General features: G+C 35.7%; 1 protein-coding gene across 10 annotated transcripts in view; it reads right to left on the bottom strand.

The window, feature by feature from the left end:
* Nucleotides 1-13060, bottom strand: part of kyat3.2 (kynurenine aminotransferase 3, tandem duplicate 2) — an 808856-nt gene extending 795796 nt beyond the window's left edge. Inside the window, exons 1-14 of one of the 10 annotated variants that reach the window (XM_073952709.1) lie at nucleotides 7119-7177; nucleotides 6980-7034; nucleotides 6846-6910; nucleotides 6407-6551; nucleotides 4536-4685; nucleotides 4356-4442; nucleotides 4153-4278; nucleotides 3873-3993; nucleotides 3714-3790; nucleotides 3414-3503; nucleotides 3154-3340; nucleotides 2964-3037; nucleotides 2790-2876; nucleotides 2418-2650 (exon numbers count right to left, since the gene is read on the bottom strand). In XM_073952709.1, coding sequence (XP_073808810.1) covers nucleotides 2594-2650; nucleotides 2790-2876; nucleotides 2964-3037; nucleotides 3154-3340; nucleotides 3414-3503; nucleotides 3714-3790; nucleotides 3873-3993; nucleotides 4153-4278; nucleotides 4356-4442; nucleotides 4536-4685; nucleotides 6407-6551; nucleotides 6846-6904 — 1260 coding nt within the window. In that variant the 5' untranslated portion in view covers nucleotides 6905-6910; nucleotides 6980-7034; nucleotides 7119-7177 and the 3' untranslated portion in view covers nucleotides 2418-2593. 10 annotated transcript variants of the gene reach the window in all.
* Between the last annotated feature and the right edge of the window lie 555 nt (nucleotides 13061-13615).

Below are 13615 nucleotides of genomic sequence, written 5' to 3'. Positions count from 1 at the left end.
AGGACGCCTTCGGTCGGGGCGATTTCTCTGATCGACATAAGCACCCGAATGAACGAATGTGATAGTTACTAGTGAAGACAAAAGGTTCAAACATTTATCTAAATTATATATTGATATAATCTTCTTAATGTTTTATGATTGGAGTCATATAAAACTAAAGATAAATATATTAATATTCTAAACCACCTCATACTAAAATTGGAGTCAGATATGAGTTAAATTTAAGGTAAATCAACATTGTGCACTAGAAAGACCAAACAGGCATTGAACCTTCATCCACCAGTGGACACCGGCATTGGACTAACTGGGTGGACTTTACAAAGCTAATATGTTTAAGCAGCTGTCACTGCACACAAATATGTGAAATAGCCTACTCTGAGCTCTGTGCTATTTAATCCAAAATGGTGCATGAAACAATATTTTTTGGAATATTTTCAAACATGTTGTGATTGACTGACCAAGTAAACTAAGCACTACAATATATTGGTCAAACTTTACAATAAGGTTTCATTAGTTAAACCTTAATTAATGCATTTACTAACATGGAGCATTTATTTTAGTTCAACTTTTACTAAGGCATTATTAACATTCAAATGCATGCTTGTTAACATTAGTTAATGCACTAAGTTAAGATGAATTAACAATAAATCACTCTATTTTCATTAACGTTAACTAACAAATACTTTAATACATGTATTGTTAATTGTTTGTTCACAGTAAATGCATTAATTATTAGCTAATACAACCTTAAAGTGTTACCAATATATCCAACTGCCAATCATTAAATCTAATGATTGCCTTACTCATCAAAGCTACTCAAATAGTACTGCTACAATTTGTTCCTAAACTAGTTGTTAACAACATCAACATTACATGACAACATGTAGGATTTAGTGTGTATTAGTTTCCACTCCCTGATTGGGGAAAAATAAATGAATACAAATAATAAATACATAAAAATCAGCTTTAAATTCTGTGTCATGAGAAATATTTTATGCCTATAAAAAATGTCAACTTTTTAAACTCCATCCCTTTAAATTACAGATTACAAACTGGAATGAGACACTCAACAGCAGTATAAATGGGATTCCTGTGCTTTGACATTCAGTGACCTGATGTTATCTTGGAAAACTGTCACAGTAATAGTACATACGCTCTTTTGGGAATAGTCAGGACATGCGACAGATTACAGACAGGAAGAAAGCGAAGCTACTGCTGCTTAAGAGAATCTTTTTATCTGTAGAAAGGAAGTGTTTGGAAATATGCGAGAGATATAGGGTGTCACTGATAAAAAAACTTTCAGGAATAGGAAGTCAGACAATTCAGCCTTGACACTTCGAACAATCCTGATATCCTCTAGATTTTAAACATATTATGATGAGCTACTGCATATTATGAAAAACACCACAGTATTGTGGTAAATATTACAGTATATACAGCAAAATGATGATGGAGTAGTTAAAAGCTATTAAAGATAAAAACACGATAGCAAATCTCTTAAAGGGATAATAATAATAAAAAAAAACAAGATTTTGAAGAAATTCATTGTTCTGTAATATATCATGTATGCCACTGTTAATGCCTCACACCATAACTGAATACTTACAGGCTGAATGATGCCATCTTGAGGTTGATCAATGATACTGACTATGAAAGTATGCTCACAACAAAATGCACTTCTAAAATCCCCCTTTTTATTGAACTGAGGCTTTCTTCTAGCAACTCTCCCATATACAATGCACAGTATAAATGATCACACTACCTTTAAAAATAAGTATTTTTATCAATTTTTTCTGTAAATATAATATTTATTACTAAACATTTTGGTGCATATAAACATGATTTATAAAAGTTATTTTTATTTTATTGAAAAGTGTAATCACCAAAGATCATGTTACAGGCATGCACTTACAGGCAGATTCACAGATTGTCACACCATGTGCAACCAATGGTTCAAACATCTTAAAGGCAGTGCTATATATTAGGTGATAATGCACCAATTCGCACAGCAAGACTGGTGGTTTGATGAACATTAAAGTAAAGTTGAACATCTCCCATTGCCTGCACAGTCACCAGATCTAAATATTATTGAACCCCTTTGGGGGTTCTCGGAGGAGCGAGTCAGGAAAGATTTTTCTCCACCTGCATCAAAAAGTAACCTGGCCACTATTCTACAATAAAAATGCCTCAAAATCCTTCTGGGCACTGTGCAGGACTCATTCCCAAGATGAATCGATGCTGCATTGGCTGCAAAAGCAGGTCCTACACCATATTAATGAATAACTGTGGTCTAAAACCAGGCGTTTCAGTTTCATTGTCAAACCCTCTCACCCCTGTAAGTTTCTGTACTGCCACATTTGGTCAATTCATCTTGCCCTTGCTGAATAAAAGCATTAATCAACTAATCACAGAGAGGATTTTATTTACTATTTTATTTATTTCAAAATGAGCACAGATTATAATCTCTCCAGACATTAAAATAGCTTTTTCAGCTAACTGTAATTGTAAACTTGAGCCACAGTTTAGGTCAACAACATAACTTAGTAAAAATGTTGCAAATCTGACCAGTCTGTTGCACACTATTAAAGTATTATCAGCCTTTGTTCCAGTTCTTCAGAATGGCCTCTGCTGCATCCAAAGTGCTTTCTTGCTGTAATAAAGAAATAAATAAATAAATCTCTGCAGCATCCGGACAATTTTAAACTAAAAATATGAAATGGCTAAATGTAGTTTTTAGATTCAATAATCTTGCATATTTCTTGTAAACCTCAAGTTAATCCATTCTTTACCTTGATAAAACACAAGCGAATGTATTTCTCAAACTGTTTAACGGAATCTTCTCCCACAAAAGCTGTTACAGGAATTGCAGCCAATTTCTAAAAATAAATAAATAAAATAATAAATGAATGTACATTTTACTATGGTTTGTTTTGTTAATTAATCTTAAAATCAGAAGAGCCTACCTTCTCTTTTATCATCCACTTGACGAACTTGTAGTCATATGGTTCATCATCTCCCATATGTGTCAGATCCTGATCTACATTCAGTAGACAAGATAGAACAACACTAATCAGACAAATCTCTCCTCAGCCAATGTCACCTTTGCCTCAGTAAATGTAATTTTCCTAACATACATCACTTTAGGGCACTTACTGAGCGCTGTGACATCCACTATCATGAAGTATCCTCCTTCAGGAACCACTGGAGTCATGCCGGTCTGAGCCAACATGGCAGCCATGCGATCTCTTTTACCTTTCAGTTCTAAAGCCAGAGCGGAGAAGTAGCAGTCTGGCTGACCCATCAGCTCAAAGTCCCGAAGAAGACCCCGGCCAACAGCCTCCTGTTGTGCAGAAACTCCTTGTATAGAAAAGTGGATTGTATACAACCACAATCAAAAAATGTCACATACTTGCCTGTAATGGTGTTGGACATGTATACAGACTGTTCTGCATGACAGTCTGCAGGTGTCTGATCAGGTGTTCAGGCCCAATGGACCAGCCCAACTGCAAACAAATAAAATAAATGAATATGCAAAAATGAGACAGAGAGAATATGGAAAGTATAGCTATTACAATTATTCATATAATAAAAAGTATGGGTTATAAATAATTATTAATAATAATTGTATGTGCACTTTTTATACCTTTTAATTTTGATGTTTATTATTCTTATTCCATGTGGACATGAAGGTAACTAAGAAGATGTTCAAATACCTTCCATCCAGTCACGCTGAATGTTTTCCCTGCACTGCCAACAGTGATGGTTCTGTCCCACATTCCAGGAAGGGTTGCTGTTTAGAAAAAAATGTGAAGTGAGATGTAATCCACTGACACAAAAACGTTACGATGCACCATTGGAGAAATATCACATACCTATCTTTACATGCTCATGACCTTTATATATCAGCCATTCATAAACCTCATCACTGAAGCACAGAGTGTCATGTTTGATGCAGAGATCTGCGATGGCTTGCAACTCGCTCCTACTGAATATCTAAAAATGAAGTTGTAGATTAACAATTTTCCATTTCACATTTAGGCATCTGGCAGATGCTTTTATTCATAGTGAGATTCATTGAAATAAGGTACATGTATTATCACGTATAACCCACAACCTTGGTATTTTTAGAACACATCATTTATGTAACCTTACTTTTCCAATAGGGTTATTAGGAGTGTTGATGATGATAGCCTTGGTTTTGGAGTTGAATTTGCCAGCAAGTTCTTCCTGGTCCAGAACCCAGTCAGCACTACTTATACCAGTTGTTGCTGTCGACTTCTGCAGGGAAATTAAGTGTTATGATTCATGTAAATATACGAAATACTGATGTTTTATGATAAAGAAGGCTTGCCTACCAATCGCAATGGTATTAAAACAGGTTTGGCCCCTGCCATTTTCACCATAGGTACATAGCAGTCAAAAAAAGGTTCTATAATGATAACCTGAAATAAAAAAACAAGAAATAGACGCATAAATCATAACATATTGCAATTATGTGCTAAAACATTACATATAAGTGTTAAACATGTTTTTACCTCATCTCCCTCCTCAACCAGAGCCTGCATAGTGCTGAACAAAGATCCATATCCACCTACTGTGACCAGAATTTCTTTAAAAGGGTCAAGCTGACGATCATAGACTTTTCCATACACTTTTGACAGAGCTTTAACCAGTGTTGGGTGGCCCTGAAAACAGAAATGTACCAAATTATGCTTTTTTTTTTTTTAACAAATAATGCATTTGGCATGTCATTTAAACGTTTATGCCATACACCCAACTTGTCTCCGATTTCATGCTACTTTTTTACAGATAGCATCTTTTCCATTAAGTTTTAGTTTAAGCCTAAATATTTTGGTACTAGAACGTATTCTTTAGATACTAGTGTCTTTAAAACTTAGTCATTTCATATATTTCTCATTTACTACATACTAGTTTTTATTTATTAATAGCGTTTATTGAAATAGTGACAAGTATTCCATTATTCTTAAGAAATTAAAAGTGACTTATTACACCAAACGTATCTTGAACTTAACAGATTTACTTACAAATATATCAGAGAAAGAGTTTAGGCAGTTTTTCAGTTTGCATGTTACTGGCGTTATTTAATCAAATTAGTTACATGAAAAATAACAAGACCTTAGTTTATTGTTAGCAATTATTAGGGATGGCTGACGTGAAACTGATGTTTCGACACAGTGTCGAGATCCCGAAGCGCAAGTGTTTCGAAACACTGTACCGAAGCATGATCCGAAACCCCCAGGTCACGTGACTAAAGTGTTTCGAAACACTTGGTCACGTGACAAAAGCGATTTAAAGCATTGATCATTTCAGAGGCGTTTCAAGACCCGGAGAATCTGCATTTGACTGGCATGATCTTTCTTAAGTCACTGTCTTGTATGGCCTAGTGGACCGTGCGTGTGTACTATGGTACTGTATTTCAAATTTATTTTGGGTTCGAATCTCGACTATTACAAATACTCCAAAATCATGATTTTATGTATTTTCATCATGTTACTGTTTTATGGTGTAGCCTAGATAGGATACAGCTGCGGATACACCATCAATTTAGCATCATTTTTGTAACACTGTAAAACAATAATTCATATTTTTACAGTACTGTGATGGGTTTAGGTTTTGGATAGACGTTAATAAAATACAATGGGAAATTTAATTAATAATATAAATAATTATTGTTAACTTCTGGCCACAACTGTATCTGATCTAGTAACAACCCTGTTATATAAACAAAATACAAATTTATTTACAAATGTTTATTCATATGTCAGAGCAATGTTGAAACAAAACGATACAATAACAAAGCATTACCAACTGGTAGTAAAGCATTTCAACACAATTGTGCCAGTCTGGATTCGAACCCATTATTCCCGCATGATGGTCTTTGTTCTTTGCTGAAGCTGTTTCAGTGAAATACAAATAAAATGACCACTAGGTGTCACCGTAGAGTGGTGTTTCGAAACGTTTCGAAGCTTCGACACATTTGCTTCGATAGTTTCAGTGTTTCACGAAGCCTCGCTTTGCCCACCACTAGCAATTTTCAATAACCAAATCCTTACTTAAAACGATACTGCCTACAATTATTTTCCACCGACAGTCAAACTATGGGTACACTTTTTTTGACTATGTACTTGTCTATCTGTGCATGTGTGTAAAGTGTGTTTTTCCTAACATATTTAAATGTCCTTTAACATTTATTGTCTTTTACTTATTACTGTCAACATTGCTATAGTATATTGTTTTGTGGAGTGTGTTGTTAAATTTTACACCTAAGCCACCAGTAGCATGAAATTAAATACTAGTGATGCTGTTTAGAGATTAAATTGTTCTTCTATGTGTTCGCCTTATGTATTTATTTACAGGATGGTTAGGAAGAATAGACAGAACATACAAAGCCACGTGTGTACTGGTTCAGCCTGTCTACCATTGCAGCTTGAGCAAGACCCTCTTTTACATATGAAGGAGGAGGAATGTCTGGGTAACCCTGTCCAAGATTGACAATAGAAGGATCTGCAGCCACTGATGTGAAAGCCACCCTGAACAACATAAGAAACATATCATAATTCTATCATATTTAGAATGTGCTTTATTTGCTGATATAGCTGTTTTTGGGGGTTTACATTAGCTCAGAGTGCATGCATACATATAAGAATAAGAGGACAGAAGGACATTTAAATAAGTGGAAAACAAAGTTAACAATGCAAATTGCATACACGTTTAGAGATGTACAAAAATATGGTTTACATGAAATATAAATATGGTTTATGTAGAAGTTGAATTATTAAGTGTAACAATTAACAAAAGTGTTAGCAAATATTCTCAATTCTTACCATACATTCTTGTCCAGGCCTTCTATCCTCTTCGCGTTTTTGTGTTTTATAGATGCCATGTTGTGCTAAAATGGTGAAAAAACAAAATGAATGAATGTCAGAGAAATTGATAATTCAGAAAAACTTGCACTCACTTGGCAGGAGGAGAAACTTCTACATCTATTAGTCTGTAATAAGCGTCGAACAGAACTGACAATGCGAAGCAGATGAATAGGATGCATAGCTATCTGGCGAAATAAGTTAAAATCGTTAAAAAAAGAAGTCAATGCTCACTTCAAAACATTGCGGTCTCAGACAAAATACACCTTTCAGTTCATTGGTTCCAGTACAGTAAATGTGTTTTGCGTTTGACGGAAGCAGATTCTGCGTGACGTAGGCATCCCACGCCTCTCCAACGGACCAATCTCCTCCTCCTTTATTTAGATGTAAGTCACCTTGGTTTTCCGCGACTCTCCGTTGAATGATAGCAAAGCTGTTTAAAAGTTTATTAACTAACGTTATCTATTTTCGTAGATAGTGACGCAAAATCATTTTTGGGAATCAGCTTCTCTAACAAGCTATATTCGTAACGTTTTCTTTACCCATCCCAGTTTAGCATAAATCTGCTTATTTTCATATTCTACATTTTTAGGTTTAAATTATTGTCAGCTATTTGTAAATACGTAAGTGTATGGTTGTAATAAATATTATAAGTGACAAGTGATAAGTGATACAATTAATTAACGGTATAAAATATAATACACACACACACACCCATGACCGTTAATATGTGGCGTGTTATTAAAATATTATTGACTTTAAAGGCCACTATAAAGCAACAGATGTTGCTTGATCAAAAGAAAGTAAATTCTGCTCGCAGTAATAATTTGACTCACTTTTCAATCGCTTGAAACTCCTGCAGGAAAACAACGTTTTGGGCAGTAAGTTTATGTTTGTAAGGTTAAATTAATCATTCACAGAGGCTTGGAATCAAGCACATCTGTATTACTTTTCGCATATGTCACTGAATGTACAGTAAATGAAAAGTTTTCTTCAAACTAAATGAGATCAAATGCATCTTCCGTCAAGGACTTTTACACGGCAGATGGCGCTGTATAACTAACCCAGGGCCAAATTAGATAAACATTATTTTAGAAATACAACCATATTAGACAAAAGCATACGTTTTATTTATATAGAAATACAAAAACTATTCAATTAGTTTAGATATATTTAAACACTGCGGTAAAATTTAGCCCAAAAAAATTATCTAATTTCACTGCAGATGTAAATCAGCCAATCAGATGTTTCTGCGATTAAAATCCGACAATTTTGAACTTGAGAACTACGGAGATATCCAAGCAAGAAAGATTATTAGATAAATTAGGTCTTGGCTGTTTAATAGAACTTTAATCGCTGATTTTGTTTTATTGAGATCTGGAGAACATTATATTGAAAACACTTATTCGTCTGGTCTTGTGAGTGAGAAATTGTTGCAAAAGGGAGTTGGTGAGTTCACTGCTCAATTTGTGATTTGTTTTGTTATATTTGAACAGATATAATAAAAAAAAGAGAGTAAAAGTTTTGTACATGATAAATGCTACTGTACAACTCATTTTACGCCATCTAGAACATAATTTACATTCTAAAATGGTAACAGTTTAGGAAATATAATAAATCATAATTATAAACTTAATTATGAATATACACTATTTGTGAACGAGGTGTTGCACGAATGTGTGCGTCTCTACAATTCTTTCGGTTCGCAGGGCCGGTGATCAGTGCTACCTCTGCAGAATGTGTTAGCTCAACCTGTCACATTTTGTCTAAAAAATCAGGGGTAACGCACCTTTGTCAGCTTCTAAAAAACTACCACTCTAATATATAATAAACTAATTAAATATAAATAATTTTTTTTATGAAGAATTATTTTTGTTAAATGTTTCCTTGCTTACAAATTCACATTTAGCACAACATTTATATGATTTGACATTTTCTTTTGGTGATAATGTTAATCTCAAATTTCTAACATTAAAGATTACATTTTCTCAAGAATTTGCATTAATTAAATAATAACTAATATTAACTTTTAATTGGTCACTTATTTTTATTTTTCCTCAGGACCAAAAGTATTACATGTTTGATGAAATAATCCATTAGTTTAATTTAAGTGTTTTAGTGAAAGTAGTCTCACCCATTTCATGGCATTGAAAAGTTTTTTTTTTTTTTTTTTTACTTTAAATTGAGGTAATTAATAAATATTTTACCCAAAAATATTTAATTTTTAATCTCTGTAAGAGTGCTTTTTTAATGTCTCTGTGTGTCTGTGTTATATTCCAGAGAAGATCTAACTGTACAGTAGCACTGTACTGTTCATGGTGACATCTTTTGTCTGGAGCATCAGGCCAATCTACTGCTGTCCAGAATCTGGTGGTTTGCCTTGGTTAGGCATCTCTGCTGAGACCTGTCCACTATGGATGATTCTACCCACAGTTGTGAAGTACCAGTGGCGTAGCTTTCAGCATTACTGATGCACACAAGCCCTCACAGCATGTCAAGCTGCAAACTGCGTGAGGGACCCTAACCCAATAGCCAACACTAACAACCACTAATGTGCCAAAAAACTCTTGGAGGACACCAGTAACGTGCAAGAAACCACCTAGAAAACCTTACTAAATGCATCTCAACATCCACAAAACCATCCAAAATGATGCTGGACGCTGGACTTAGATCTACCCTCCACGACAAACACTCATCCATTATGGTTGCTCAGTCTCCTGTAGTGCAGGCTGGTTCAGGTTCTCCCAGCTGCTGTTTGATCTCCAGACCCACATAGGCTGTGGGGACCATGCGCGTCTTCATGCTAGAGCCCAACACTGGGGTAGATGTGCTGATAGTCCTCCACACTCCAGCCGCGGATGCAGAGTGGCTCCTGCTGCTCACACGCACCTACTTAGGAGACTGTGAAATGGAGGACAGAAAAGACAGCCGCGTTCCTCAGGTGTCACACCTCCAGAGAAGTGTCCGAGATGCAGCTGTAGATATGGTTCAGCCAGTACACCTGTGCACACTCCTCAACGGAAGAGATGCACTCCAGCAAGAAGAACAGGTGTGCAAAGAGAGTCCTTGTCTTTCTGGAAAACCGCTGCTTCTTCACGAACAACTGCAGAACAACTTTCCAAAGTAGACAATCTAATAAAACTTAGCAACAGTGTTGTAGGGCGATGATCAGGATTGATAACTTTATGGACAGTTTAAGTGGATTTTTAAAATAACTCAAGATGCCGTGGTGATAGAATGATGCGGCTCATTTAAATGTGAATATTTTACAATTAGAGCTGCACCATCTGTATGTTTGTATAGTGCAGTTTTTGGTAATCTTAATAAGTATTATAATAATAATAGAGGGCCTATATACCCCAGTCAATAAATAAAACATATTTTCATAATTTTGCTTTATTGTACTTTTGACCTTGGAAACGTTTCCACACCAGAAATCTGGTCATGCCAGTACACAATTTCACAATTGCTTTGATTTTTACACTTACAATCGCTTTAACCAAACCAACCCTAACTTTTTAAGGAAATCTCTTCTCACCAAACCTGCATTTGATTCAAAGCACAGCAAAAAACAGGCAAATAGTTATTGTCAATATTTATTAACATTTGAGTATTTTTTCAGGATTCTTTGATTATTAAAAAAATCCAAACACCAGTATTTATCTGAATTTTAAAAAAAAAATTGTGACATTATACAATTCAAAAGCATGGCAAATAACTTTTTTCAAATGAATACTTTTATTTACCAAAGATACTTTAAATTGAACAAGATTGATGATAAATTAATTTTTATATAATTTTAAATAAAGTTTTCTATGCTCACCATATGTACTGTGGATGTCTGTCTGATGAAATAAAATCCCACCTAGAAATTAATTAATTAGAAATTAATTAATGTGCAAAATAGTAACCTCAATTCAGATATATCAGATAGTAATAGCCCTTGTTTTACTGTGCATGTAAATTTGTTACCTCCACTGCCATGAGCAAGCTAAAGAAATATCTCACCCAAAAATGAAAATTACCCCTTAAACATTTATATAACCTGAGGCTGGCTTGAGATTGAGTCAGTTGGGGAGTAATTTTCATTTTTGTGAACTGTTCCTTAAAGCCAATTTGTAAATATGGTATCAGAAAGTTTTTAGAAAATGAGCAAATTTGATCATTGTAATGTTATCTGCTGTGTAGTCTGTTGTCCAGCAGAGGGTTCCAGAAACTGGGATGGTTTCTGAAAGTTGTCTGTCGCTTTCAAGATGGCCAGCCATTCTGGATCAAATTCAAGCTTTTTGTTGGAGCTTCCTCCACAATCTGCAATAACAAAATAACTGAATCTATATGTCTAGATCTTACTACATACTGAAACATGCTTGATGATGGAAACAGCTAGATCATTACTTGAAAGAAGACATATGTCAAGTGAGAGAATCTTGCTGATCTTTGGGCCAGTATTATTCCTTATTCTTAGCCTGAAAGGACAAACATCTTATTGTCATTCATTTTAATCTGATATCTACATTTAATCATTAGCCTTTTCGCACATTTTATGTCTGGAGGTTGTAACTGCAAGAGAAAAAAAGCTAGTTTATGTTGTCTTAAAAATAATGAAAATATGCAAGCCATTTGCAAGTAAATTGTCTTCTTTATTACAGTAAGGTTCACATATGGATGCTGCCATATACCTAACATATAGTATACGTTACAATGAATATGTTCACATAAAAATAAATGCCATGTGGTAGGCTATATATGAAGCAGGCTTAATCCAAAGGGAAACAAAAGCAGAGTGAGAGTGAATGAGGAGCCACCTGGTGCTGCATCTGTTTTGAGTGCAGGTGAGCAGAGATTCTGTATCTAGAGTACTGCATGTGCTCCTAGAAGCTCAGCAGTAGCAGGGCTTTTCAAAGTACTGCCATTCAATTTCTGTCTGAGGAACTTCTTCCTGCACGCAAGGGCATTTGTGTTGCTCTACTGATAAATATCTCGGAAAGATGTCTTTTGATATCTTCATCCAGAGAAATTCAATGACAATGTTTTATTTCATTAAAGATCTAATGTGTCCATTCTAATCCATTCCCATTTGTTTCGAACAAAACAGTTAATCTGACTGCTTGACACTGAAAGCTGGATTTAAAAAAAAATGTATTGCAATATTGTGAGCAACAATGGCGGCTCAGTGGTTAGCACTGTCACCTCATAGCAAGAAGGTCACTGGTTTGAGTCCTGGTTGGGTCTGTTGCCATTTTTGTGTGAAAGATGCATGTTCTCCCTGCGTTCGCGTGGGTTTCTGCTAGGTATTCAGGTATCCCCCACAGTCCAAAGACATGCACTATAAGTGAATTGACCATTCGCTAAGCCACACCCAAAAACCGCCAAACACCAATCGTGGCTTAGCAACCATAGCTACGCGCAGGAGGTCTGTCAGGCTTTCGAACGAGGTAAACAAGCCAAAGCATTGTGCATATGAATTGAGCAAATCTGATACCAGTCATTGTTGTGTTGAGAAGTATACAGTAATTCATGGTTACTTTCAAAACATGTAATGTAAAACTGCACCGCTGGGGACTCCAGTGAGAGAGTGTATAAAAGGAAGAGAGAAGGAAGAAAATATAGGAGAAGTTGAGTGTTCACGATAGAATGTAGTGTGTTATGTACGTGAGTAAAACACCACAAAATGGCGACGAGGATGAGCGCATCAGTGCCGAGCCCACCCCCGTTTCTGTCTGTCAGTGAGGTACCTTCAATTCCATTCGAGACATGGCAGAAAATCTTTCAGAAATATATGATAGTTATTCAGGCAACCGGAGATGCGTGGCCGAAGACGAGCAGTCTTGCTACATTGCTTGGGGACGGAAGGTCAGCGTTTGTTTTATTCTTTGCCAGACCAAGGTACTACATTTAATGAAGCCATGACGGCACTTCAGAAACACTTTGTGCCTAAATTAACGTAATTGCATGTCGACACATGTTTAGACAGCGTGTGCAGAGAACGGATGAAACTATTACGCAATCCATTGCAGCACTGAGAGCGTTAGCAGCTCCATGTGCGTTTGGTCAAATGGAAAGTGAAATGCTATGTGATCAGTTGATCGCAAATGTGCCATTGTCTGTAGTGAAAGACAAATTACTCTTAGAAGATTATCTCACGTTAGAAAAAGCGATTACAATTGCTTGTCAAGTGGAAGCTGCAGTCAAAAACTCCTTATTGCTCGGTAATGCCAATGCTGCTACGGTACCTGTACAAGCCATTGGTAAGCATACTAAGTACGGCAGAGGAAAAAAGGACTCAAGTTCAGCTAACCATGCATGGTCTGTTCTGAAACGATCAGAGGATCAAAAGCAAACAGCAAATGGTCAGCAACGTTGACATTGCTTCAGATGTGGATCAGATAAACACCTGGCGAATGACAAAAACTGTATTGCAGCTAAAGTAAATTGTAGATTATGGGTGAAAAAAGGCCATTTTGCCCTTTTGGCCTATTATGTTTTTCCTATGGCGACATCCCCAGCTTTGTCAACATTGAAAATTTCATGTGGTACTTGATTGGCCTCTAACGTCATGACTCTCTGAAAGTAATTAGACACAGTGTATGCAAATGCTGTACTGTATATGTACTGTATGTTCTAATGAACTCCAGGTTTAAAGAGTAGTTTACTGCAAAACACACTGTGTATAGTACAGTAATGACTGTATTGCATAATCTTACATTGACGTATTGGTGATAGAGTTCTTT

This window comes from Danio rerio, chromosome 6 (assembly GCF_049306965.1).
Source record: "Danio rerio strain Tuebingen ecotype United States chromosome 6, GRCz12tu, whole genome shotgun sequence".
In the NCBI taxonomy this organism is placed as follows: Eukaryota; Metazoa; Chordata; class Actinopteri; order Cypriniformes; family Danionidae; genus Danio; species Danio rerio.
Note: the sequence above shows the minus strand (reverse complement) of the source record. Positions and strands in the feature narration are given on the sequence as shown.